Source organism: Lissotriton vulgaris, chromosome 9, assembly GCF_964263255.1.
Source record: "Lissotriton vulgaris chromosome 9, aLisVul1.2, whole genome shotgun sequence".
NCBI classification, from domain to species: domain Eukaryota; kingdom Metazoa; phylum Chordata; class Amphibia; order Caudata; family Salamandridae; genus Lissotriton; species Lissotriton vulgaris.
In genome coordinates this window covers 1,224,574,296-1,224,598,441 of record NC_141697.1, presented here as the reverse complement: position 1 = coordinate 1,224,598,441, position 24,146 = coordinate 1,224,574,296, and the positions used below count along the sequence as shown (strand labels likewise).

General features: G+C 44.7%; 1 protein-coding gene across 1 annotated transcript in view; it reads left to right on the top strand.

Moving 5' to 3' along the window:
- The window catches only part of LOC147693100 (laminin subunit beta-1-like), a 381,988-nt gene that overhangs the window by 320,800 nt on the left and 37,042 nt on the right, over positions 1-24,146 (top strand). Inside the window, exons 29-33 of the mRNA XM_086939353.1 lie at positions 5,066-5,307; positions 6,666-6,869; positions 9,453-9,597; positions 18,187-18,394; positions 21,390-21,531. Of these exons, the coding sequence (XP_086795479.1) occupies positions 5,066-5,307; positions 6,666-6,869; positions 9,453-9,597; positions 18,187-18,394; positions 21,390-21,531 (941 nt within the window). The remainder of the gene's footprint in view (positions 1-5,065; positions 5,308-6,665; positions 6,870-9,452; positions 9,598-18,186; positions 18,395-21,389; positions 21,532-24,146) is intronic.

Genomic DNA, 24,146 nt, shown 5'->3' with positions numbered 1-24,146 from the left:
AATGCGATGCATGCATTTTTAGCCTTGCGGCGGGTGCAGCTTGAAGCTGCACCCGCCGCAATGTTAAAGATAGAGGATGTGACCGCCACCCTGGCGGTCACATCCTAATCTGCTCAGAGGGAACGCCGCAGCCCCTGCGGACGTTCCCTCCTCCTCAGGGGTCGCGGACGGACTCAAGTCCATCCGCGATCATAATCGGCCCTCAGTCTGGGTGTTGAACTGTGCTCCGCACGCGTAGTTTGCTGAGTTTCGAAAAACTCTGCTTCGTGTTGCGGAGCGGAGTTTTTTTTCCTCGCTCGTGTTCGTCAACATCAAGTTGGCAAGCACGCGCGAGGAAAATCCACCTCCCGGCGAGATTTTTCCTCGTTCGCCATCATCAACATCAAGTTGGCGAGCACAAGTGTAGTAAATCAACCTCCAGGTGAGATTTCTCAACACGGGCGATCAGAATTCTAATTGCGACTGCTCACATTGAGAAACCGTCCATTCGCATTGAGAAAGCTGCCGCTTGTGTAAAAATCTACTCGAGTGGCAGAAAGGAAGCAGCGCCCACTTGTGCTGTGCATGGTTACCATTCGCGATGATTGCACAGTGTGGACAAGCACCTGGCACTGAAAATCACTGTGAGAGGCATTTATCTAATGCACTCCGCTGCTCGAGGAGCTCCTCGTAGCACGGCAGAGGTTTATTTGCTCTTCGCGAAGTATAGCGGAACTCCGCAAACTACGAACCAGGCTTTGAAAATACCGATGTGTGAACACCGGGCCTAATTTTACTGGTTGCATTTCTGCAATTGTAAAATCACCTCATACCCTGAGGAAGGGGCTGTGAGCACTAGCACAGCCAGGCTCCCACCTAACCCTATCATGCAGCACATGGGAGTATGGAACTCTCCTCATCAGCCCTGGAGCCTGTCCTGCCTGCCCACTACCCCACTCTCCTTTGCCACCTGCTGAGGGAAGTGGTAAATGGGAGTGAAAAGATTCATGCAGAAGGTACCCAGTGTTCCAGGGTCCCTTGGTCACAGTCTGAAACTCATAATTGCACAGTGAAACACCTAGATGGAACCAGTGATCCCAGCCCTGGTAATTCCAGGACTCATGCAACTTGTACTCAGGCCCCATAGTTCTTCAGGACACAGAGTTTGAACATTTGTTTCTGTCCTTGGTTAACCTCCTTGTACTGTCCCTCTGCGGTGGTTAGGCAGAATATGAGGCAGGGTTGCCCCCATCTCCAACAGTATTTGTCATAGCAGTAGGGGCCAGATGTAGGTAAAAAACATTTACCGATTTTAAAATACCGAATTGTACCGATTCGGTATTTCAAAATCGGTAAATGGTATGTAGGTCCCAACATCTGGATTCGTTACCGAATCCTTAACAATTCTTTAATTACCGATTCGGTAAATACCGAATCGGTAATGCCCATTCATTCATATGGGCTTTGAAGCCCATAGGAATGATTAGGCATTACCGATTCGGTATTTACCGAATCGGTAATTAAAGAATTCACAAGGGTGCAGGGGGTGTCACTTTGACACCCTCTGGCACCCCCAAAACAGGCACAGGTGCCATGTGGCAGGCATACTAGGCGTGGGCGGAAAATCCGTTCCGCTCGCGGATTTTGCGGATTTTCGGGAAATCCGCAATCCGCGAGATTTGCGAATCTCCCGCAAAATCCGCAAATCCGCGAGCAGCGGATTTTGCTCGCACTGCTCGCGCTGTTCGCGTGAGTTCGCGTGAGTTCGCGCCCCGCGAATAAGTGCAAAATTGCAGAAATACGATTTTAGCAAAACTGAAAGTAACTACTTACCAGGTTCAAAAGTTCAGGCTCATCATTAGTAGCCATTTCCTGTAGTGCTTCCTGAGGGGCCCCTCCAGAGTTCAGTTGCCAGTTGAAACTATTATGTGACCCTGCTCTGAACCTCAGAATAGTTACACATATGCCACAAAGGTCCTGAATTACAGCTAAGGGAGACAAGCAGGAGCCAGGCTGGAAGTTAAAATCCATTAATCAGCCCCTAATTCATTATTGTCAGTTGGGGCAGGGCAGGTGTTGTACCTAATTTTGCAACAATGAAAGCACTTAGCAAGTGCAAAAGATCACTAATCAGGGCGCACTAAGGAAGCAGGTGCCAGCTAAAAAAATATTCTGTGACACATTAATCAGCCCCAAATTAATTCAGGTCACTTGAGGCAGGGAAGGTGTGCTTTGCTTTGCCGAAAATAATGTACACTGGACAACCAGAGGGTGTGGTGATGAAACAGAGGGTGGCATGGGTGGGCCAGAGGGTGGCATGAGTAGTCAGAGAGTGGCAGTGGTGACAGAGAGTGGCAGTGATGAAGAAGAGTGTCCCAAACAGGCTGGACACGTAGAAACAACAAGTTCGCGAAACTTGCGACCCGACAGGTAAGTTCGCAATTTGCGAAAGTGTACAAAACCCTCGCGAACTGGCAGAAACACGGGCGAACACAAAAAAAAAATCCGCAAATTCGCGGGAATTCGCGGATTTTGCGGATTGCGAATCCGCAAATCCGCAAAATTCGCGAACGCGAGATCCGCAAAATTCGCTCATGCTTAAGGCATACCTGCCCTAAGGGCAGGTCTGCCTGTCACATGACATAGGTGTGCATGCACACATGTGCATGCACACCGGAATCGGTATTTTACCATCAAATTGGTTTTGATGGTAAAATACAGATTCGTTAAGGCTCCTGGGACTCTGAAGAGTCCCACCTACATATGGGTGGCTTCAAATCGGTATATTTTCCGATGTTTTATTTTACCGATTCTGTAAAATATTGACCCCTACATGCCAAATTTTGTAAACCGGTCGGTAACGGCCGAAAATACCTATTTTCGGCCGTTACCGACCGACCTACATCTGGCCCTAGAACTGCTAGCATGCTGCATTAGGTGAACCCTCTCGGTCAAGAGTTTTGTTGGTGGGATCGTACTTAAAACTGGATATCCCTAGATGCATACATGCAGGTGACATCATCATGATCCTCTAGTATCCCTACTTCATAATACCCAGAAACCTTCTTATATTCCGGGTGCATCCTGGGTTCAATGTGAACTGCTTCAAATACATCCTGTTCTATCACAGGACTGGTATGAATGTACTCTTGCATGATACATGCTTCACGTGAATACCTAGGCATAGAAAATGGCAAGGGTCAGGATGAATTTTTCCATGAGGGCCTCATCACAGTCGTTAAAAAGACCACTGACGCTGCATGTGGGGAAGGCAGCTCTTGCCCCTTTTGAGAGGGAAAGTTCTACTGAAGATGATTTTCTTTATGCATTTTCTTTACATCATACAATTGAAAGTAGACGTGTTACTTCAGAAAGTTACTTCTGAGGAAGTATCTTCCCAACTTGTTAGTAAAGTTGTTTCAATCACCCTGTAAAGCGAGCATGGCAGTGCCCTGTCTGTGGGCCGAGAACTCAGCAGCTCCCTTGGCAGTCGCAGTGACTGGGCCGGCCTACTGCCCTCTAGAGGAGCCCTGAGTCTGACGCGAGAGGTTGGCCATCAGTGACCAAACCTACTTTAATTTCCTTCCTGGGGTATGGGTGTCAGAGCCTTGCCACTCCTGCCATCTGTGTAATGAAAGCTTTGGCTTTCGCATTAAAAATGATGGAATGGAAAGGCAAGGTCACGGTGGTCAGCTCACTGTGGGAGGATGCTTGCTTGGTGAGTTAGAAGGTCTGGACAGGGGTCAGAAGAACCAGGATGTCATTAGCATCTCAAACTGGGTATTGCAGTGGAGGTACCAGGTTGAAGCCCTGCACTGAACTCCAATTGAATTTGACTTGGCCCAGTCTAAGCGTTATTTTTATTTGAGCGTCCAACACGCCCTCTTAGTTACAACGTGAACTAGAAGGACAAACTAGATCACTGCGCAGTGGAGGCAAGAAAGGAGGCATTCTGATATGTCACCAGCTCCAGAATATGTAGAACGATTTTATGTGATACATCAGATTCGCTTTTAGACTTGAGGACAGGTTGAAGATCAAGAGCGGGGCGATAATCTCATGATCTTAAGGGGGGGTTGCTATCCAGTCGAGTTTGAGGCTTAGGCAACCCAAGTTTCCACACGACGGCTACTCCTCGAGGTCCAGCTTGTCCCCATAGAATGGATGGATTAATCATAGTTTTTGGGGTTATTTGGACACAGTGAACATATAACTTAGAATGATTGAAGAGGTAAAGCTGACTTTCCCCATTGCTGTTTTAGATCTCAGGGTTGAGATTGGCCTGTTGAAATGGCCATATGAGGATGGGTCTGATACTGGCTCTAAGATATATAGTCCAGGATTGAGGTGGAGTCCGCTGCCAGGTCTAGAAACATGGAAAAGGTAGATGACTGTGCATGACCAAAGAAACGTCAGTCTATGAGGGACGCAGGAGCCTGCAGAAATGGATAAACAATCTGGGTACCACGAAGAGATGCATGATTTATGTGATGAAGAATGAGGGAGTTTTGAAATGACTATTGGTGTGCTGCTGCTGACACGTTTGACGCTTTGCATGAAGGGATTCATACACGCATTGCACCACAACTGTTATCACCCTGGCATGCTAATGTTCACGCGCCTCCTGGGGGTCCTTCACTTGAGACCTTTCCTCCCATTGATACCAGTATTGTAAAGAATCCACATGCTATGTTTGATTGTTATTAAAAAACAAGATAGTATGTTACAAGACACATTTCCATTCATTCTCAGTGGAAGAACCTGCCTATCACAATTTAATCTCATTATTTTATTTTAAAATTAAGTGTCACTCTCCTTCATGTATCTTTTATTTAGGTATGGTGTTTTCTTTCACAACTTTATAGAAAGAGAACTTGATTAACTTCAGCTTTTTTACTGAGGGGTCAAGGATCCCCACTGAACTTACAGCAGTGCACGGTACTTTCCATACGCACACGACATACCATGCACGCTCTCTTCCCCTCAGTTCTGTATTGGTTTCTGGGCTAAGGTGTCGGGGTGACATGAAGTGGACCCACCTCCTGCCTCCACTGACACTTGCTCATCTCTGCCTCCTCCCACTCAGAGTCCTGCAGCAGCATCCTCAAGTCCTACCTCGAGTCCAACGCAGCCTGGAAGCTGGCCAACGACTCCGTCCTGGGTCCCAATAGCCCAGTCGGTCAGTCCGGAAGAACGCGGCTCGAGACCGAGCAGATCCTGAAGGAGAAACAGGACACATTCAAGAGGAACAACGCAGCACAGCGGAGGTCCCTCAAGGAGCTGCAGAAGAAGACCCAAGGGCTGAATGTCTTCTCCATCAATGAGAAGGTAAGAAGGAGCAGAGGGTAGCTTGTATGCAAGGAAAAACAAAAGCAAAAGTGAATACCTCAGGGGGGAAGATGGCATCCAGTGTCCAGTGTGTGCAGTTGGTGGCTTGAGTGAGTGTTGTTACTGAAGTTATCGGTCACTAAAAATGCCTTGAGAATGTCAAGGAAACTAGTCTCTGAGTTGGCTTACTGCATTGATGAACCTCAGTCATGCAGTGGAACATGAAAGAGAAGTGCATTTGAGGAAAGAACAGTACACTTGGTGAAAGAGCAGTTCACTCTTGTAAAGCAAGGTCTTTATCACATGAGACATCAGAATGCAATGACCTTTATACCATGAAACCTCGGATTATAGAATGCTATGACCTTTATTACCTGAGACATCGGATACAGAATGTAATGACCTTGCTGTGTTACATGAGACGTCGGAGTACAGAATGCTATTACCTGTATTACATGAGACGTCAGAGTACTGAATGTCGGGTGATGGTCAAACGTCCTTCTGACCTGCTGTACTCCACGTACCTCAGTGTGTTTCTTCTTTACATCTTGACCAGTCTATACATACAACAGTTGCTTCTATGTTGACCTCAGTTTTCTGTGTATTTCACATTTCTTGCCAACCATGTTTCCCTTCAACCCATGAAGGGATGCTGAACAGCAGCAAAGAAAATGTTCCTCCTCTGAAGGTGGCGGTCCTTATGTACTGAACACTTGGGCATGGAGCTGTGTGAGCTGCGTCACTTCCTCCCTTGTGAACTGCTGAGTAAAACACGCAACGTAGATCTCAAAACACAGGGATGCGTAGAACCACCCTACAACTGGTGAGACAGTGAAATGGACACCAGAGTGTGTATGTAGAGGACACAGGGGTTAAAGACTATTCCTTAACTGTCAGCCCACCTACTTTCCTAGCAGTCTTCCTGACCCTACTACAACATTCCTGGTCACCTTGGCCTCTGCTCCTACTTAAGGCCAAGTGTAGTCTAACCTTGGAGTAAAGCTCTCAGAACGTTAGGACTGGGTTCTGCCTTCCACCATTGAAGATGTGGTCGCCACCTCTGAGGACTCTAGTCCAGGTGAGTCCTGAACATGAATGGTCGTAGAAAAACATGTTGGTCAAAGCTCTCCGCGTGCACCCCTGTGTACCTCTGGTTCTTCAAACTGTCCTGTCGCAGATGGAAGTAAACCATGAGAACATTAATAGAGGGCGCTGCGGCTTGGTCGAATGGTGAAGAGTCATTTTGTGGCGGAAGCCAGACAACCAGCCCCGAGTGTGAGATGTGCCTGGTGTGGCGATAAGCGATGAGTTTATCTTTTTGTTTAATTCTGGTGCTTTTTGCTTGTGATTGCCTCTAGATCTGTGGCGCCCCCGGGGACCAGAGCTGCGACACTGCACCCTGCGGTGGAGCCAACTGCAGGGATGACTTTGGAAAGCGCAAATGTGGTGGAGACAACTGCCAGGGCGCCCTGCCTGTCTCCATGAAGGCGTTGGAGAGAAGCCAGAACCTTTCGCGAGATCTGGAGAGCACGGCGACTGAGCTGTCCGACATGGCGCAGCGGGTAGGTGACTGAAGTCCACACTGAGGAAGGGAGGATAGGGACGGAGCAGAAGGAAGGGAGTGATGCGGAGGTGAAGGTGACACTGGTGCATCAGATTCCATTAATAGCACAGGTCCAATGTGTGTACTCACCCCTTAAAGCCAACAGCTTGGAAGAGTTGATGGGACACAGGCCTTGTCTTGCTGGGAGTATAGGCTTCAGAAACCCTGGATGAATTATCATCTTTACTTGGTGGCTTCACAACTTTGAAAACTTTATTTTAAAATGTTAATCGAAAATGGGTTTTGTTAGCCCAACACTGGTCTTACTGGCAACAGTGACTGTAATCCAAAGTGCCTTGAAGCTACTGGACACAAGCAGGGGCGGCGCTTCAAGGGGGTGTTTGAGGTGGGACACCCCACAAATAAAAGCATTCTTTGCTTAGTAGTTAGGTCTGTGGGGCCTAAGTCAGGACTGCTATGTCTGTCACCGATTTGAGCCAAGACTGAAAAACAAAACAGTTACCATTCATGTAAACAGGAAAGGGAACGAGAGGGACTGAAATACCCATCTGCTGGCTGAATTTTTAAACTGTGAAAGCAGATAACTTAGAATCAGTACCAGCTTCCCTGCTTGTCCAAATTGTGTGATCCTAGTCAGATATTTTATTCCACAGAACCACCTTTTTATTTATTAGCACATATGAGCACACTCGTATATACTTGAGTTCAAATTGTGTGCTGTGGGAGCACTTCTTACATTTTGTTGAATAGATTGTAATGTTGCTTCATCGATAATAAGAATCCAAGCCACGTTTAGGGTTTACGTCACTACTGACTTGCCTCTTAGTTCACTAAAGTCATTGTCACCGGGGGCGAGTCATGGCTATTTCTAAAAACTATAGGGCATATTACCAAGCCCCTATCGCCACCACAACGTCACTTTTTGTAACATTGTGGTGGCCATAGGGTCAGCACCCTATTACCAAGGCAGCATTAAACCACTTAACGTGGCTAAAAGCCACCTTAAGTGGCTTAACGCTGCATTGGTAATAGGTCCCCTTTCAGCCAAAATTTAGGGTGAAAGGGGCGTGCCATGGGTGTTGTGGTGGGCGTTCCACCGCAACAGCCATTCACTTTGACGCTGCCACCTATAATCAAGAGAGGTGATAATAGGTGGCAGCGTCGAACTTAAGACCTGGAAAATCCTGGTCTTAAGGTGGGGAAACAAGGAGAAATGTTTTGTTTGATTATGTACAGGAAGGTGTCGCTACCTGTACATAAACAAACCTTTTTTTTAAATGCCATTTTGTAACTTACATGTGTGCTGCATGAAGCAGCACACATGTGGTGCAGCCTGGTGCTTCTGAAGTGGCGTTGAGAGGTGTTAAGCCAAGGAGGCTAACGCCTCTCACCGCAACTTCCTAGATAATATGCCCTTATCACTTTTAATAAAGGTCTGCAGTGATATAATTTGATATACTATGGTGAAACACTTCCATATTTCAAATAAATACTCTTTTTTCTTCATTTTGACGAGACAATCATATTTTTACACTAGGGGGGTCATTATGATGGCGGATTCCCCGCATACTTCGGGCCGGCGGAAGCCACCGCCGGCCCGGAGTATGCGGGGAATCCGCCGAGGAGGCCTGAAAGACCCACCGCCAAATTAGGATGGCTGGTGGGTCTCACAATCTGTCCTCCACTTTTCCGCCGCGGTCGGAAGGCGACCACGGCGGAAAAGCACTAACATGGCTGGCGGTGTCTATCAGACACCGCCAGCCATATTAGGATGTAGGGAAAGTAATGCTTTTCCGCAGCGGCTTTTCTGCCGTGGAAAAGCATACGGACATTCACTTTGGGGGCCCGTTGTGGGCCCCCTGGGTGAAGGTTGCGTGGGGGGTGCACATGGGGGGTACCTATGGTACCCCCTGCCTTTGCGTGCACGAAGCGGCAGGCACCGCGCGGTGCCTGCCGTTTTGTGCATGCAAATGCACTGCTTTCATTTTTTACATTGCGGCGGGTGCTGCTTCAAGCAGCACCCGCCGCAATGTAAAACATACAGGATGTGACCGCCAGGGTGGCGGTCACATCCTAATTGCCATGGAGGGACCGCCGCTGCCCATGCGGACGGTCCCTCCTACTCAGGGGTGGCGGACGGACGCAAGTCCGTCCGCCATCCTAATCGACCCCTATGTTTGTGTTATTCATGTCAAACGGTTTAAACGGTTAAGAGCCTAACTTTACTACTCCTAAACTGAGAAAAATCCCAACTTTCAGACTTTCGGTATTCACAGAAGGCATTTAGGGGTCCTAAAGTTAGGACTCCTACATTCTGTGAATACCGAAATGAGTAAGTGCCTTCTGTGAATACCAAAATGGTAGTAAGTTTAGGATGTTGTCTTAAGTTAGTTCTGTGAATCAGGACCAAACAAACTGATGTTTATGAGCAAAACCACTAGATGGCGGTATTGTGCACAGCACATTAATTAAAATGCTTAACTCCTTAAATAGAGGTCATTAATAAAAAAAAAAAACACTGTTAACTGCCTCGATAGAGGACAATGGTGTTTGATTAGATTCTACTCTCACTTCTCCCCAGATTCAGGAGATAAAAGGAATAGCCCGAGAGGCGAAGAGCCGGAGCGAGGCCACCCTCACCAATGCCCAGAATGCCAAGCGGCGCATGGAGGACCACACCCAGAAGCTGCGCGAGTTCATTAAGAAGATCAAAGACTTCCTGATGGGTAGGGGCACTTCTTTGTGACGTTATTAAACAGTAGGATTTGGATAGGATTATTTTCTTTTATTTTACCTACAGTGAACGAGGCTTTGCTCACATCCGCCCTGAAAAGTGAACATATGGCCATTTTCTCTTTCCCTTTTCATAAGGTGAATTATTTTTTTTATTGTATTTTATTGTAAATAGCACCCCATGTTCTTTTAAAGCCCCTGTAGTGGTCATTCGTACACAGATGTATGATGTTACAACGCATACATTTACATCGCCGTACATTACATTGCGATTTTTACAACGCAAGTCATTACAACGACTTGCGTTGCAGGGCGATGGACTTAGGAGTAGTATAATTTACTATTTCAACTCCAGTCTACGTACAGGAGGGAAAGTGTTGGATACTAAATTATACTATTCCTTATCCTAGAGCGCCATCCAGCACAAGTCGTTGTAACGACTTGCGTTGTGAAAACCGCAATGTAATGTCATTGCGATGTAAACCCTATGTTGTAAACGATGTTTCCTTCGTACACTACAGACCAAAGCACATTAAATAACAATATTTCATGAGTGGTTGCTTTTATTGCACAGCAAACAGTGGTTTACTAAACACATCTTTCACAGGAATTATTTTTTATCATTTTTTAGAAATTGCATAATTTCCGTGAATTCTGAATTTCCTAACAAGAATACCTAGTCTTGGCGTGACTTCCCTCCCAGCAACTAAACCTCTAAACACCGCAATGCATTTAGATAAAGAAACCCCCAACCACTCTACTGAGCTTTATCTTTGCTCTTCATTAAATTATCATCAATGTTCATGAAATGGAAATATATCCTAAACATTCTAACAGCAATCAGGGTCCATTGTTAGATGCACCTTGCTGGCAACAACTTCAAAAACCTCTCACTGCTGCAGAACAAATATTCTTCTTAACGCTGCAAAACCAATCTTCAACAAATCCTCACCTCCTGAACAAAATATTTGAAGATTTTTCTTAATTTTACTAGAAACAACTAAAAATACATTTTTGCATTTATCTCACTAGCTTAATATTTCATTATTCATTTATTGCTTGAAAAGGGGCGTCTTTTTCATAGTAACTTCACCAAAAATAAATATGTAAATTAATGGGTAAAACTGAAACAATAACAGTAGCATCTGTTAAAAATTGCAGATCTGCTGTATATCAACAAGATGTTATTATTTGTGGACACTATGTTACCAGACCTTCTCAAAGACATTACTGACCAACAATACACAGTCCTCGGTTTGATATTCTCTATATAACAAGGTGGTGGAAAGAGCGATAACTGAACAGTTTGAAAGAAACAGCCGCCCGTGAGATACGCAATGGTTCATTCCTACTTATGTAGTTGGGTTTTTTGCTTCCCAAACAATTGGAACTTGATCTGAGAGCTTAGGGTGAGATATTAGGGCGAGAACCTTGTAAACGCATCGCTTTTTTAACCTTTTTGGTCAGGTTCCCACTCACTACGCTTCTTTCTCTCTTTCCTCCTGGCTAAAATAAACCAGAATCCTTGTTGACTCTGGCATCTTGCCTCATACATCAGCCTCTTCAAACAACTTTGAGACTATTGCTTCATGCCACACTGCATCTGTGGGCCTTATCTCTTATTGGGGCCCCTAAAGCCTTCGTCCCCCACAGATGAGGTGCTAGAAAGACCCCTTCAGACTTCTTGCGTGAAGATGTATCTTTGCATGTATGTGTGCATGGCCAGGAAGGCTTCTGAACATATTATATCATCCACTGTTGAGAAGACAGCTGTAGTTTTTGAAGCTTTAATGCTTTGGATTCTTCTTCTGCCCTCAAACCAGTGTTCCACTGATGCATGATTCTCAAACTAGTTCCTCACCTCAGGTAGGTCGCCTCCAGGGAAACAAGAAACAAAATATAAGGCACCGCCTTCTCCACACAGATGTCTCCATGTTGGCACTGTCAACAAGTTCACGTACAACTGTTTCCACAAGAAGTCGCACCAATGCCTGGCAAACGATTTAGCAGAAAAAGTCCCATGTTGTCAGCAAAAAGAGAGAAAAAAGCTTCAGTTAGAGTCTGAAGGCACATCCTGGAGTTAAGGTTTACCAATAAAAATATCAAGATGGTGGGATTCGTGAAGCTGGCTTTGCCTGAGAGAACTTCTTCCATTTACCCGGTGGAGGGGCTGTGCCACACGGACCTTCAGGACATCCGCATCCTCATTCATCCACCTTCGTCACGTGGAGGTTGCGGAGGTTTGGAATCTGGATGCCGTTTCACCACTTTGAGGTTCTACTTTCAGAGAGGTCTCTTCCATGAGCTTTCTCCAAATGCAGGAAAGTGGTAGCTGCTCATTTCAGGAAACACAACAGCTTAATGTACGCTTGTTTGGATGATTGTCAGCAGGGGCGGCCTTAGGCATGTGCAAGCTGTGCACCTGCACAGGGCCACCAAACCCCATTGGCCACCACACCAATATATATCCTTAAGATAATAATCCTCTGAGGATACATATTTACGTGGCGGGCCCTGGCAGGGATTTGGTGGTCTCTGTTCCACTTCCAAACACGCTGAACCCCCCCCCTCTTCACTGGCCTTTGCGCTCCGCCCCGCCCAGACCCCCTCTTCCGAGGCCCCCTACCTAGGGCCACCATGAGCCTAGAGCCACCCCTGTAGTCAGAGAAGGTGAAATATGTTATAATGATCATAAGGCTCTCTCGGTCACAGTACACGGCTACTTTGACTTATTGTTTTTGCAAATTGGGAAACATCCTCGCCAGCCAAATCAGATAAAGAATCTTTTCGAAGGACTGAAACAGAAAAGCGTGTTTCCTGTAGAGGCGAGATCAGCTGTCCTTCGGAGATGGAGACATTCCTTGTTGGTCATGTTTTCACAGCATGAACAGTACAATAAGTGTTTGGAATCAATTTGTGCTGCACTTTCATGTTATCTTGGGTCAAACATCACACAAGGCCTTTACAAGAATGACTGCACAACCAGATCCATCAGCCATGGGAGGCTGGGAAGACAAGAGTGACACCTGCAAAGCTCAAGAGCATTTGTGGCGGTTGTACAACGCAGCCTGCGCCGTGAACGGAGAGAGCGTGATCTTTCCAAGCACAAGAAGTAAAGATCTTCTCTGGTGCATCTTTTTACGTCAGGTGGAGCTCACACTTGTGATGCCGCATTCCAGCGCTCCTGGTCACGAGCAGAAAAGGTGTACATTTCAAGATATTCAAATATCCAAACTTCATATAAACATATTCAATACTCAAAATAAAAAATATCCACATTGCTTATCTGGAAAGGCAACACAACAGCAATGTATTCATTCATTGAACAAAGAGGAATGGGGGAGGAATGGGGTCTTTCCCTCCTGCGAGGGAAGCACTGAGCAGCTGGCATTGGGCCTTGCAGTGACTCATCTCCCTCAGCAGACCAGCAGACACTCCTAGCAGGAGACCTTCAGACAGAATAGCAACTCTGTCCTTGAAGGGTGTGGTTTTCCAGACTCCACTTCCTTGCTATGACATACAAAGCATAAGGGACAGATTGTGCATGCACTATCCAGGGCAAGGCTCAGTGGGAAATGCCCTATTGATCAATTCATTTTGGGTAATTAATTGGAAAATGACATCTTAATTCATTTTTTTATAATCTTCACTTCTCCTCCAGTTTCATTGCCTCTTTGGGGGATGTAGAGATTGATTAGGACAGGAGAAAAAAGATTCTGGTTGTCCCCATCCAGTTTCCATCCATCTTTGCTAACTAGACCTTCCAGAATGATCAGACTGGCCATAATGGAAGGTCCAGTGCAGACAGGATCTTCAACATGAGCTGTGGATTCAGACTGTTCACGAAAATCTAATTTCATTGAGTTTGGCAACCTGAGATCTGCCTTACTGCCTCTATCCTGAATGATGCCACAGAGAAGTGCAACTCACTTTCCAGTGGAAGAGATTCTGCATCTAATGGTGGGAAACCATCTGCGGCATCTATCCTACATGATAAATCTTGCAACATTAAACCTTCAGTACCATTCTTTTCCATTTGATTTGTCTTTGATAACTATAGAACCCTACTTATGGTAATTCATCCACTCTGTGATCAAATACCTTTAGTAGACGTGTATAAAGTCTTTCCTCTTTTAAGGACGCAATCTCTTCCAAGTGTACACAGCGTGGTTCTGATTAAGTAGATGTGTCCCCATTGCAAAACTAAAGCGTGGAAGTTTTGCCCTTTCATGGCTTTAATATTAACTAGAAGAGCTAGAGAACTGCATGCTATTTTCATGGAAAAGCCATACATGGGTTGTCACAGATTCAAGTGTACCTACATTCCTTTATAGGGTTGTATCAGATTTTCCATTGAATCAAGCTGTTCACTTATCTTTACATAGACATTATGTTGCTCAGATATTACTTCGATTGTACTGAGATGTTACATGGAGATTGCTAACAATATAAGGCCATCAAAGGAACTGTGGGCCTATTGCAACTCCAGATGGAGGTTGTTCTGTTTTTAAATAGAGTACAACATAGTGTGGGGTATCTTGGTCTCTTGCATATGTTTATGTTGTCAAATATTTAGTGTCCCATCCCATGAAAACCTAGCTTGCATTTTACTCAAGGGAAAGCCGTAACAGCGCCTTCCTAAGTCAGTTTTTCAATCACTGAGATTTGTTGCGCTGCCGCCTGGAAACCAATTCACGTGAACTCAAGAGCCTATTATATAAATTCAGAATTCAAGGCAAGATATCAGTGGAGCAGGCTGCCCCATCTTGTCTCCCTTGTATGTAAGCTCAGAAAGCAGTAAACGTGCTGTATGTCTTTGAAAAGGTTTCCTGCCTCCTGTCTTTGTGCTTGACTGATTCTACTTGTCTCTGCCACTACCAGCTCACCAATCTCGCATGCCTGTGAGGAACAATGTTTTCTCTACAAGTTTGTTTATTTCAGTCAGTGCTCTTTACCAACAGCAAAACTTAAACAGTGCTCTTCCTCAATGTTACACCCGTTCCATAGGCTCTGGAAGAAGGGGAGAGTGGGGTGCTTGAAGCACCCCCAAAAAACCATGCTGGAGTTCAGAGGTCGAATGAGCAATAAAGAGACCATTACATGTAGTTTTCATTTTGACAGATGTACTGTGCGTTCAAACCCAGGGGTCCAGTTGCAGGCTGTCTTACCAACACATCGCTGCTTATTCTTTTTAAAGGGAGCTTGGTGTTTACTTTTCTTTCTCTGACTGCAAAGTGAGAGGATTTTTGTGACAATCTTGCTGGTGGTTGGGAGCGTGAAAGGAAAGGGTGCATGGTGTTATTTTTTCCTAGCACACAACAACAATTAAATGCCTTTGAATAAACTGCACACATATTTCAGAATATATCAGAATTCGGAAAGCACAAACGAGGCACGTTTTTTTGGTAATTCCGAAGTGGGGCGGAAACAAAGATTTTAATACAATCTCTACAACTTAATACACTAGGTGATTCTGATTTCTAAACATTATGGTTTATGAGCTGTATAGTTTTATTAACAAAACTGTATGTCTGTGCAAATGTAATGGTAATTTCAATGGAAATGTGTTGTCTGTTAATGGCAGAGTGCTACCAGACCATGCTTTAGTAATACATTTGTGGTCGTGTGCTCCAAAATGGGCCACCAGCTGCAAACTACATCTTTAGCACTCTCTTGCTGAATAGGTGGGCTAGACTTGTTTATTGTGACACGTGGATTTTTTGCAGTCCCTCTGACTTCAGTGGTGTAACATTAATGGCAGCACCCCACTCTAAAAGTTATTACAGCACTACTGGTGCATGCCAATTACAAAATGTCCATTCATGCATGAACCTTTTTTTGGAACAGCTCTTCTCAACTATCTTGTTTCTGAAGGAAGCTGTGTACTGTAATTTAAATAGATTTTTTCTCAAATATCTCCCACACACTTCTCATCTTTTACTTCAGTGCTGAATGTTAACACACTGGTGCTGAAAAACACTAGTCGTCATCGATAAAGCATTTATGCTGTGTTATTTGTAATTCACATCTCAGCAAAACATTGTAACGGATTTTAATAGGATCGACAGACCATTCAGAGAGCTTTCCATAAGTATCTAAAACGACACAGTGGTATAATCCAGAGCAATAAAGGAAGTGTGTGCATGGACATTGCAAATGACTATTAAAAGAACCACCCAATAGTCTCCCCTTATCACAACACTTACAGTGCAAGACTCAACAAAGCGTTTTTATAGCACTTGCTACTTTAGCAGAGCCCCTTTGTAAGCGTTCCTAATGTTTCCACACGAGGGAACTAAGAAATAAGGAGATTATAAGGCATACGATTCTATTTCATTCCAATTCAATGCCCAACGCACTTTCTTTGCACACTTAACTCGCTAAAGGTATCGATAACAAGCAGAGAAGGCTTACCCCAGGGTATGGTGGAGGTACGGCGACACAGATACAACATAGCACAGTATTGTCAAATCTGTATCTCCTCAAGAGACTAGGGGCATAGTTTAGATAAAATGAATACCTCATAATAACTCCACAACTCACATTGTACGCCGTGTACTTCCTTCACTTCACCTACACCCACCTTACCTTCACCAGTTCCCTGACCCCACCCTGCTGGCAACAATGCAGCCCTTGGCCGCACAACAGAACATACTTTTTGGTCCCTGTGGTGTACATCTTCACTAAAAATCCTCCGCAAAGCCAGTGGGTGCCAAAATCGAGACCTATAGGTTTTGCCAGTGCTTGTTGATTCAGTATTTAAGGCAGGTGACCAAAATAATGGGAAAGAAACGAACAGGCAAAATATGTACCTGTACTCTGTACTCTGGCCACAAGATGGCAGCATTTCCACCATATTTCAATGTTTACATGGGAGTATTTTCCTGTTCAACCATTATCACTGTGGGCCTGATTCACAGAACTAATTTAAGACAAAATCCTAAACTTACTCCTTTTGGTATTCACAGAAGTTAGGATTTTGTCTTAAGTTTGTCTTAAGTTTGTCTTAAAACAGATTTAAGACAGATTTAAAACAGAATCCTAACTTAAGTCTGTCGTAAGGCAAAATCCTAACTTCTGTGAATACCAAAAGTAGTAAATTTTGGATTTTGTCTTAAATTAGTTCTGTGAATCGGGCCCTGTGTGTCGGGCATCCTTTACAAGAACACTTTCTTGGATTGGCCTGTGCTCTCTTCCCTTTCCTACACTGCCACGCCCCCTGCACGCTTGTGAGGTTCTGTCTCAGCGAACAGATTTAACCCCTTCTGCTCAAGTTTTACAGCTATAGCGCTAGGAGCAGATGTACTGAAAGAATGGTCGCAACAAGTAGGTGCAATTTGACCACTAACTTTTTGACGCCAGACTTTCATTTTAGGAGTTGGAAAAGCTTTTTCCACTCGCAAAATGTGTTAGGTAACTAGCAAAAATCGTTTTGTAGTCGTATCCCCTGTGATTTTTCAAATTGCAGGATTTACGATCGCAAAATGACTTTGTGCATCTGGCCCTAAATGTGATAGGAATGTGCAGTCAGATTTCTACTTACATTAGGATACTGACTCAGAGCAAAGCACGCTGTTTAAGACATGAGAAGTTGATAAACATCACGTAACATCCAAAAAGCCTTTGCACCCACTTGTGGCTTCTTGGCACTTCGGTATTACAAACGGCCCTGCAGACGCTCCTTGCACGGCCCTTTCTGTGACACCTCATGGCACAGGTGCACATTTCACACCCGCACAATGTCAACGGGGGGGGTCTCATTTGTATGACAGCTTTACCCGTCCTGTAATATGGAAGCATAGACAAAATATGTGCAAATGCTCCTTGCACTCCCAGGGCATTTGTGCAATGTGTTCCCATGCGTTCTGCACTTTCACTATCACTATCAGCGGCGCTTCCAGGCCTCACCTGTTATCCTCGGCATCTATCAGTGATTCACAACTGTCTGCGTTCTACCCCTCATCCCACCACGACTTCTTTATCACACGTCTTTCCTCCACGACCCACCATGACTCACACATACCACGCTCATCACATGTAGCCGCTCTGGTGCATCTCAAGAACTGTATCACGCACCAGAAATGCTACCATGTGTCTTGGGCATTCACGAACATTCTACACACGTGTTCTGCCCATCAACCCACAACAGTACAATACATTAACTCTTCTAGCCATCTTCCATATGCTTTTATACATCATTTGTACCACCCATCTCCTGCCACCACTCAGACCATGTGTTCTCCATACTTGCAAACAAATAAGTGTCAGGGCCTAAGGTATTTCTCCTGGGCCAACTGCAGTTGTTGCAACCCACATACCACTTCAAACATCATGTTTAAGTCCAAGTTTTATATTTTTTTAAGATGAATTAAACAATTAAATGCTCCACTAATAAACTTTGTTTATAAATTACATACACAGCGCTACCATGTGGTGGATTTTCATTAGTAGGTACCTGTGTATACAAATAACTGCTGGTGCCGAGCACCAGAAAACACTGGCACAAATTAAGCACTGGTCCATACGTATTCTTGCATGGCACCCTCTAACGCTCCTCTCTCTCGTGTCTTGCTCTTCTGCAGAAGAAGGCGCCGATCCGGAAAGCATTGAGCTTGTAGCACGGCAAGTCTTGAACATCCAGCTACCAGCCAGTCCTGCCGACATCACCAAGCTTGTGAAGGAGATCAAAGACAGCATCAGCAACCTCAGCGAAGTGGACAAGATCCTCAACAGCACGTCCGAAGGCTTGGCCATCGCCAAGGACCTGCTCAACCAGGCCGTGGTTGCCAAGTAAGTGAATAGGCTGGCCTACCAACTCTCGCAGCGCTGCTGTGTGACGCATGGTTTCTTTGCTCATCACGCGGTGACCCGGTGAAGAACCACTCTCACACGGTGTTCTGGAAACCCTTGCCTAGGGGCAAGATTCCAGCTCAGGCATGTACGTTTTGCACTGTCGGGCTCTAATTAAAGTCCCCCAGGGCATGAGGTTGCTTCAGATGATGCTGTTCTTGCTGTGGATGAGGGTAGGTGTGAGTGACTTTATGGCAAGTGCAGGTGGTCCAAAGTCCCACTCTCCTTGGCTCCGCCCTCCTCCATGTCTCTGCCCCACTCCATGTCTCCGCCCCCACTTCATGTCTCCGCCCCCACTCCATGCCCCGCCTCTTCTACCTGTTTGTTCACATGGTGAAAATTATTCTAAGGTCTACAGGTCTGAAATAGATACATTTGTACTCACTGAGAAGATGCAGTTTTAAGGTCAGAGACCTCCATGACCTGTGACCCTCTGTCCTCCTGGGCAGTGGCATAGAGTGCAGTGGGAGACAGCTTGCATTTGTTGAATAGTGGACACACAAGCCAGTAAAGCTAAGTGGATCCGGTTGTTCACTGGGCCATAGGCAGTCAAATTATGCCTCGCCAGGAAGGCCCATTAATGCTAAAATATGTTGGAAATTGTAGGGAGGAAGTGGCCTTCGCCATTAAGGCTAGACTGTCCCAGTTGGGACATGGTCAGGACATAATTGCATATGGTTGTTGTGTACCATATCTGAAATTATGCCATTACACATCTTATCATAATTACCTGCCGTTCACACTAAAAAAAGTTTACTGCAAGTGCGTGATAATAATGCGCACAGCCAGGACGCGAGTGGATGTTGCTTGCATCACCTTTTTATTGGGCTCACTATTTTTTACCTCAAAATGGATCCTGGCCTCAAAAATTGAGTCCAAGACATATTTTACTATAAAATATAGGGCTTAGTGACAGATTTGCATTTCACATACTTATGCATAATTTCATGTCATTTTCTTGAAATTTCATCTAAATACATGAAAGTAAATTACTGCAATTTTGCGCACACCTAAGAAAAAACCTGGGGGTAGTTTAACCTTCAACTGAAGTTGTCCAGAAAGTTCCTGCGACTTGTACAATCCATTCATCAAACTGAATTGACAAGAACCTTAGACATAGGTTGATTGGACTACTACAAGTCAGGGCTTCCCAAAAAGATAGTTTACAGAGACTGCAAAATGAAAGATCCAAACTCTCTAGAGACAGGACCGTGCAAAACCGGCCTTCAAAGACCGCCACTGGGTCTCAGTGGAATCCATAAATACATTCAAAATCCTGAGCAGCTTCAAATAGTGTCTCCTTCCTTTAGAGCCTAGCACCTATCACAGGCCAGCTCAGAAGGATGATTGACCAATCAGCGACTTCTTCAACAAAAAAAAACATGCAAATGACAAAAAGATGGCTGCCGGTCATTGGGTGTCCCTGGCCCTGAACTCTGGACTGCGCTGGACTTCAGTCTGAGAGAGCGGCTGGTTATCTCTTCTTGAAAACGTTCCTGAAGGCTGAACACTTTTGATGGGTTTTCATCTGATCTGTATTAACATAAAATGTATTCTAGCCCAGAGCTGTGTTTTGACTATGTGAAAGGGGTGTCAAAAAATCTGTCTGTTTGAAACAGAAAGACAAGACAGCAAAGAACATCACTACAGCTGCTTCAGAACACCATAACCAGAGGCGGCTCCTACATTAGGGCGGAGGAGCATTGCCCCACCGCTTAGAGCCAGCAGATGCAACCATGAAAAATAAAATGATAATAAAACAATGTTATTATTATTTTATTTTTCATCACAGAGCCGAGTCTTGGGGGCGGGGCCATCATGACGACAGCAGCAAGCATGGAGGAGGAGAGGTGGCACTGCAAGTGCGCATGTCGGTTTGGTCTGTGGGTATTAGGCCATGCTCCGCTGCCACTAAGGACGCATATGAAACATGGCATAACCCTCAAGACCTAAACAAAGGAACTTGGGGGCATATTTACAAGCTCCTATCGCCACAGGAACGTCACTTTTCAGGACGCAGTGGTGATAGGGGCTTCACCTTGTTTACAAGGCAGTGTTAAGCCATTTAACATGGCTTAACGCCACCTTGTGAATAAGGTACCCTTTCACACTATAATTAGCATTAAAGGGTCGGGCAATGGGTGTTGCGGTGGGCGTTCCGTTGATTTTGACGCTGCCCCCTATTTACAAGGGTGGCGTAAATATGGGGCAGCGTCAAAATTAAGACCGGGGAAAACATGGTCTTAACATGGCGAAAAGAGGATAAATGCTTTATTTCTCCTCGTTTTTGCTGTTTCTATGTGTGCTGCTTTGTGCAGCGCACATAGAAACAGCAAAACGCCATGCATGATTGTTTATGTGCAGGAAGGTGTCCCTTCCTGCACATAAACAATCATTAAAAAAAGGACTATTTGCAACTTCTATGTGTGCTGCACAACGCAGCACACAGAGAGGTTTCAAATCGCCATCAATGATTGCTTATGTGCCGGAAGAGACACCTTCCTGCACATAAGCAGTCATTGCCTCAACACAGGCACCCTTGCACTATGGTGCAGGGTGCCTGCGTTGGCACTAGGTAGCTTAATTTAGCGCCAGCGCTAGGGAAAATGCAGGAATGTACTGTATCTTTGTAAATACGTCTCATCCATGGCGAAGCGTGGCGTTAGCATTTTATGCTTAATGCCACGCTCTGCCATTCCATTATAAATATGCCCCTTAATCTTTTTGTTTCATACCTTGTTTTCTTTTGGCTGACACGACCTAGAACCAGCAGCACACTTTTAGAGCTCAGTGTGAAGGGAGGATGTGTCTTATCAAATGCACTAACATACTTTTCACCCAGCCATGCAACACTGGAATTTATCTGACTCTGTCGCCCCCTATGATTGAGGTTGTGAGTATTTTCTGTAAATTAAACCTGTATTTCCTCTGATAGGAACAACGCAACAGCAGTGGAAGGAAGTATCTCGGAGACAAAGAAAAGCCTGGAAGTAGCCAAAAATAAAACAACCACAGCAGAGAAAGCCCTGAAGAAGGCCAAACAAAGTATCAAGAGTGTTGAAACCAGTATAAAAGAGGTAGGACGGGCCAGCTTCCCCATGCACATACCCGTGCAGATCCGTAGCATGAAACAATATAGCCAGGAGGGGGTGCAGTTAGGAATTTGTTCATGAGAACCAATGTGCCTGGCAGCTGGACACACTCCGAATAAAACTGTGTAACATAACACCATGCATAATTGTGCAGTCACCAGAGATCTGCAGGATGGTTTTTTATCACCAACTGAAATTGTCTGTATATGAAAACTCTTTCACGAGTTTATTAAATGCTACACATTTTCTCTTAAAATCATTAACATAATGGTGTCTCATTCAGACAGACATTTGTAGTAAAATCCATTGCAAAAGTTTTATTAGCTAAACTTTTTCCATAAAAAGACACTTTGGTAAACAAACCAGATTATTTAACAAACAATGCTTCATATATTTTTTATAATTTCAGAAGAATTCGATAATCAATCTTAATTTTTAAAAAGATATTAAAGTTCTTTTAGGAGTTTTTCGGAAACAAGGCCCAACTTTTAATAATATTTTCAACGGCTTTCTAAAATGTTGTTATTAATGTAAAGGTCTGAAACAAGTTATGTATGTAGGGACTTTAAAGCTTATCTGTTATATAAGTAGTTATAATGATAGGTATTCTCTGTGAAAGAAACCCCTTCTACAGACTTTCTGAAAAAGAGGTTGCAATTTCTTTCTGTTGCAAAATGCTCCCCCCCCCCCCCACACTTTCAGGAATAAAATGTTGCAGATTTGAGACTTTTCCTGCACCCGCTTCAGGGAGTTAGAGGGGCAAAGGATGGTCATTTTGCACATTTCTAGGACTGGCTCTTCCAAACAGAGGCCGTATACGTGACAGTGGTTTTCACTCCGGCCACGTCTTCTGAGTGTCTAACTGTGTGGACAACACTGTGATCCGTGTGTTACCTCTGGACCTTGAGAGTGTTCATCACAGTTGATTCTTCTTTTCACGGGGTTACAGAAAGACCGGGCTGTTATGGAGTCCGGTTTACACAAAGTAATATAGAAAAAGGTTTGATCTGATTCAAGGTTTGCAGGTCGCCTTGTTTGCCCCCTGAACAGTTGAAAACATGGATCCAAAAGTCAAACAACTCGGTGCAATCATTTGTGGGTGGATTTTGTTGTCCTCATTCACTACTAGCCTTATAGTGAGGGCGGTACTCTACGAGACGACTCATTGAAGTTATCAGGACAGACACTGGATGTCTGATCGACGCCCCGGCATCTCCACCCACCTGACATTCAGACAGACCCACTCTTTATTTAAAGACGCTGCGAGGGGACTTCATGTAGTTCATTTGAGGCTTGTCGCTCCTCGATGACTTTTTGCGTAGTGGCCATTATCAAGGCTTTTAGCCTATAAGTAAGAGCCTCATGAGTTCCACTCTCCTCTCTGGAAGGTCAGTATACACTGGTTATTTCCACGGCTGATCATTATATGTCAGTCACTTCCGGTCCTCACACTTTCTTGCAATAGTTGTGGAAATGCAGACACAAGAGTCCTACGTCTCACCTGAGCACTGTGTCCATCAATGTTGAAGGCCTCCACCATCATAGGCCGTTGAACCATTATGCTCATTCAACTTGTCTGAAGGCAGAAGAATGGACGATAACGAATGCGATAGGGCGATTAAAAGCTGAAGGATACGGAGAAGAAATGACGCTTCATCTCTTTTTTCAAGACGTCCCTTAACGTTCAGAACTTGCAAAAGTTTGAACGCTGAATGGGGATACTAATGGTGACACTTACAATAGGGGCAGTGGTCTGCTGGTGGCCTCTGCTTACAATCCTAGTGTTCCCAAATATAACTTTTTATCCATTACAAATGGACTCCTTGAAGAAATAGGAGACACTTCCATGATCTTGGAAGGTGGGGGTGGGGGATCGCGGGGGAAAACTCTGATTCATGACAATCTTCTTCACAATTTAGCAATTTCTAAACTGCAGCAAAGTGAGTGATTTGCTGAAACAGTCCTCCACAACAAGAACTTGCAGCTCTGAAAGACACGTCCTCGTGAAATGCGCCAGGAAGAGATGCTCTCGCTGTAGCGATCAATCAAATATCCGAGGTGATGTTATAGCTTTTAATCAAAAGAATGTTCCAAGAATCTTAGGGAAATGGCGGTGTTCCATGAAAATATAACATGGTGTTGATCTCAGACATACCAAGCCCCAGCAGGAATCCCACCAGCTGCGATAACTACAGGCCAAGTTTGATCATCAGGAGAGACATGAAGCAGATGTCCAAGGACCTGGCCAGATGATGGAACACCACATGATCCATAAATCTCAAGATGGCGTCCACCTGATGCAACGTAGAAAGAGGCAACATTTGCACCATTATAATCCTGACTTAATCAGAAATGGAACACTTAATCCATGCATGATGCATGTATCCTGTCATTGGATGCTGAAAATGCATTTGATATGGTCGAATGGAACTATTTGCCCAAAGTTATGCAAAGATTTAGTAACATCTTAAATTCGGTGATGGGGTTATGCTTTCAGATCATTTTCCTATGGCAGAGGTCCACTTTAATGGTCATATTTGTGATGCTTTTGATACCTTGTAGTGTTCATCCCTTTCACCTCTGCTGTTCCTTGTGGCCTT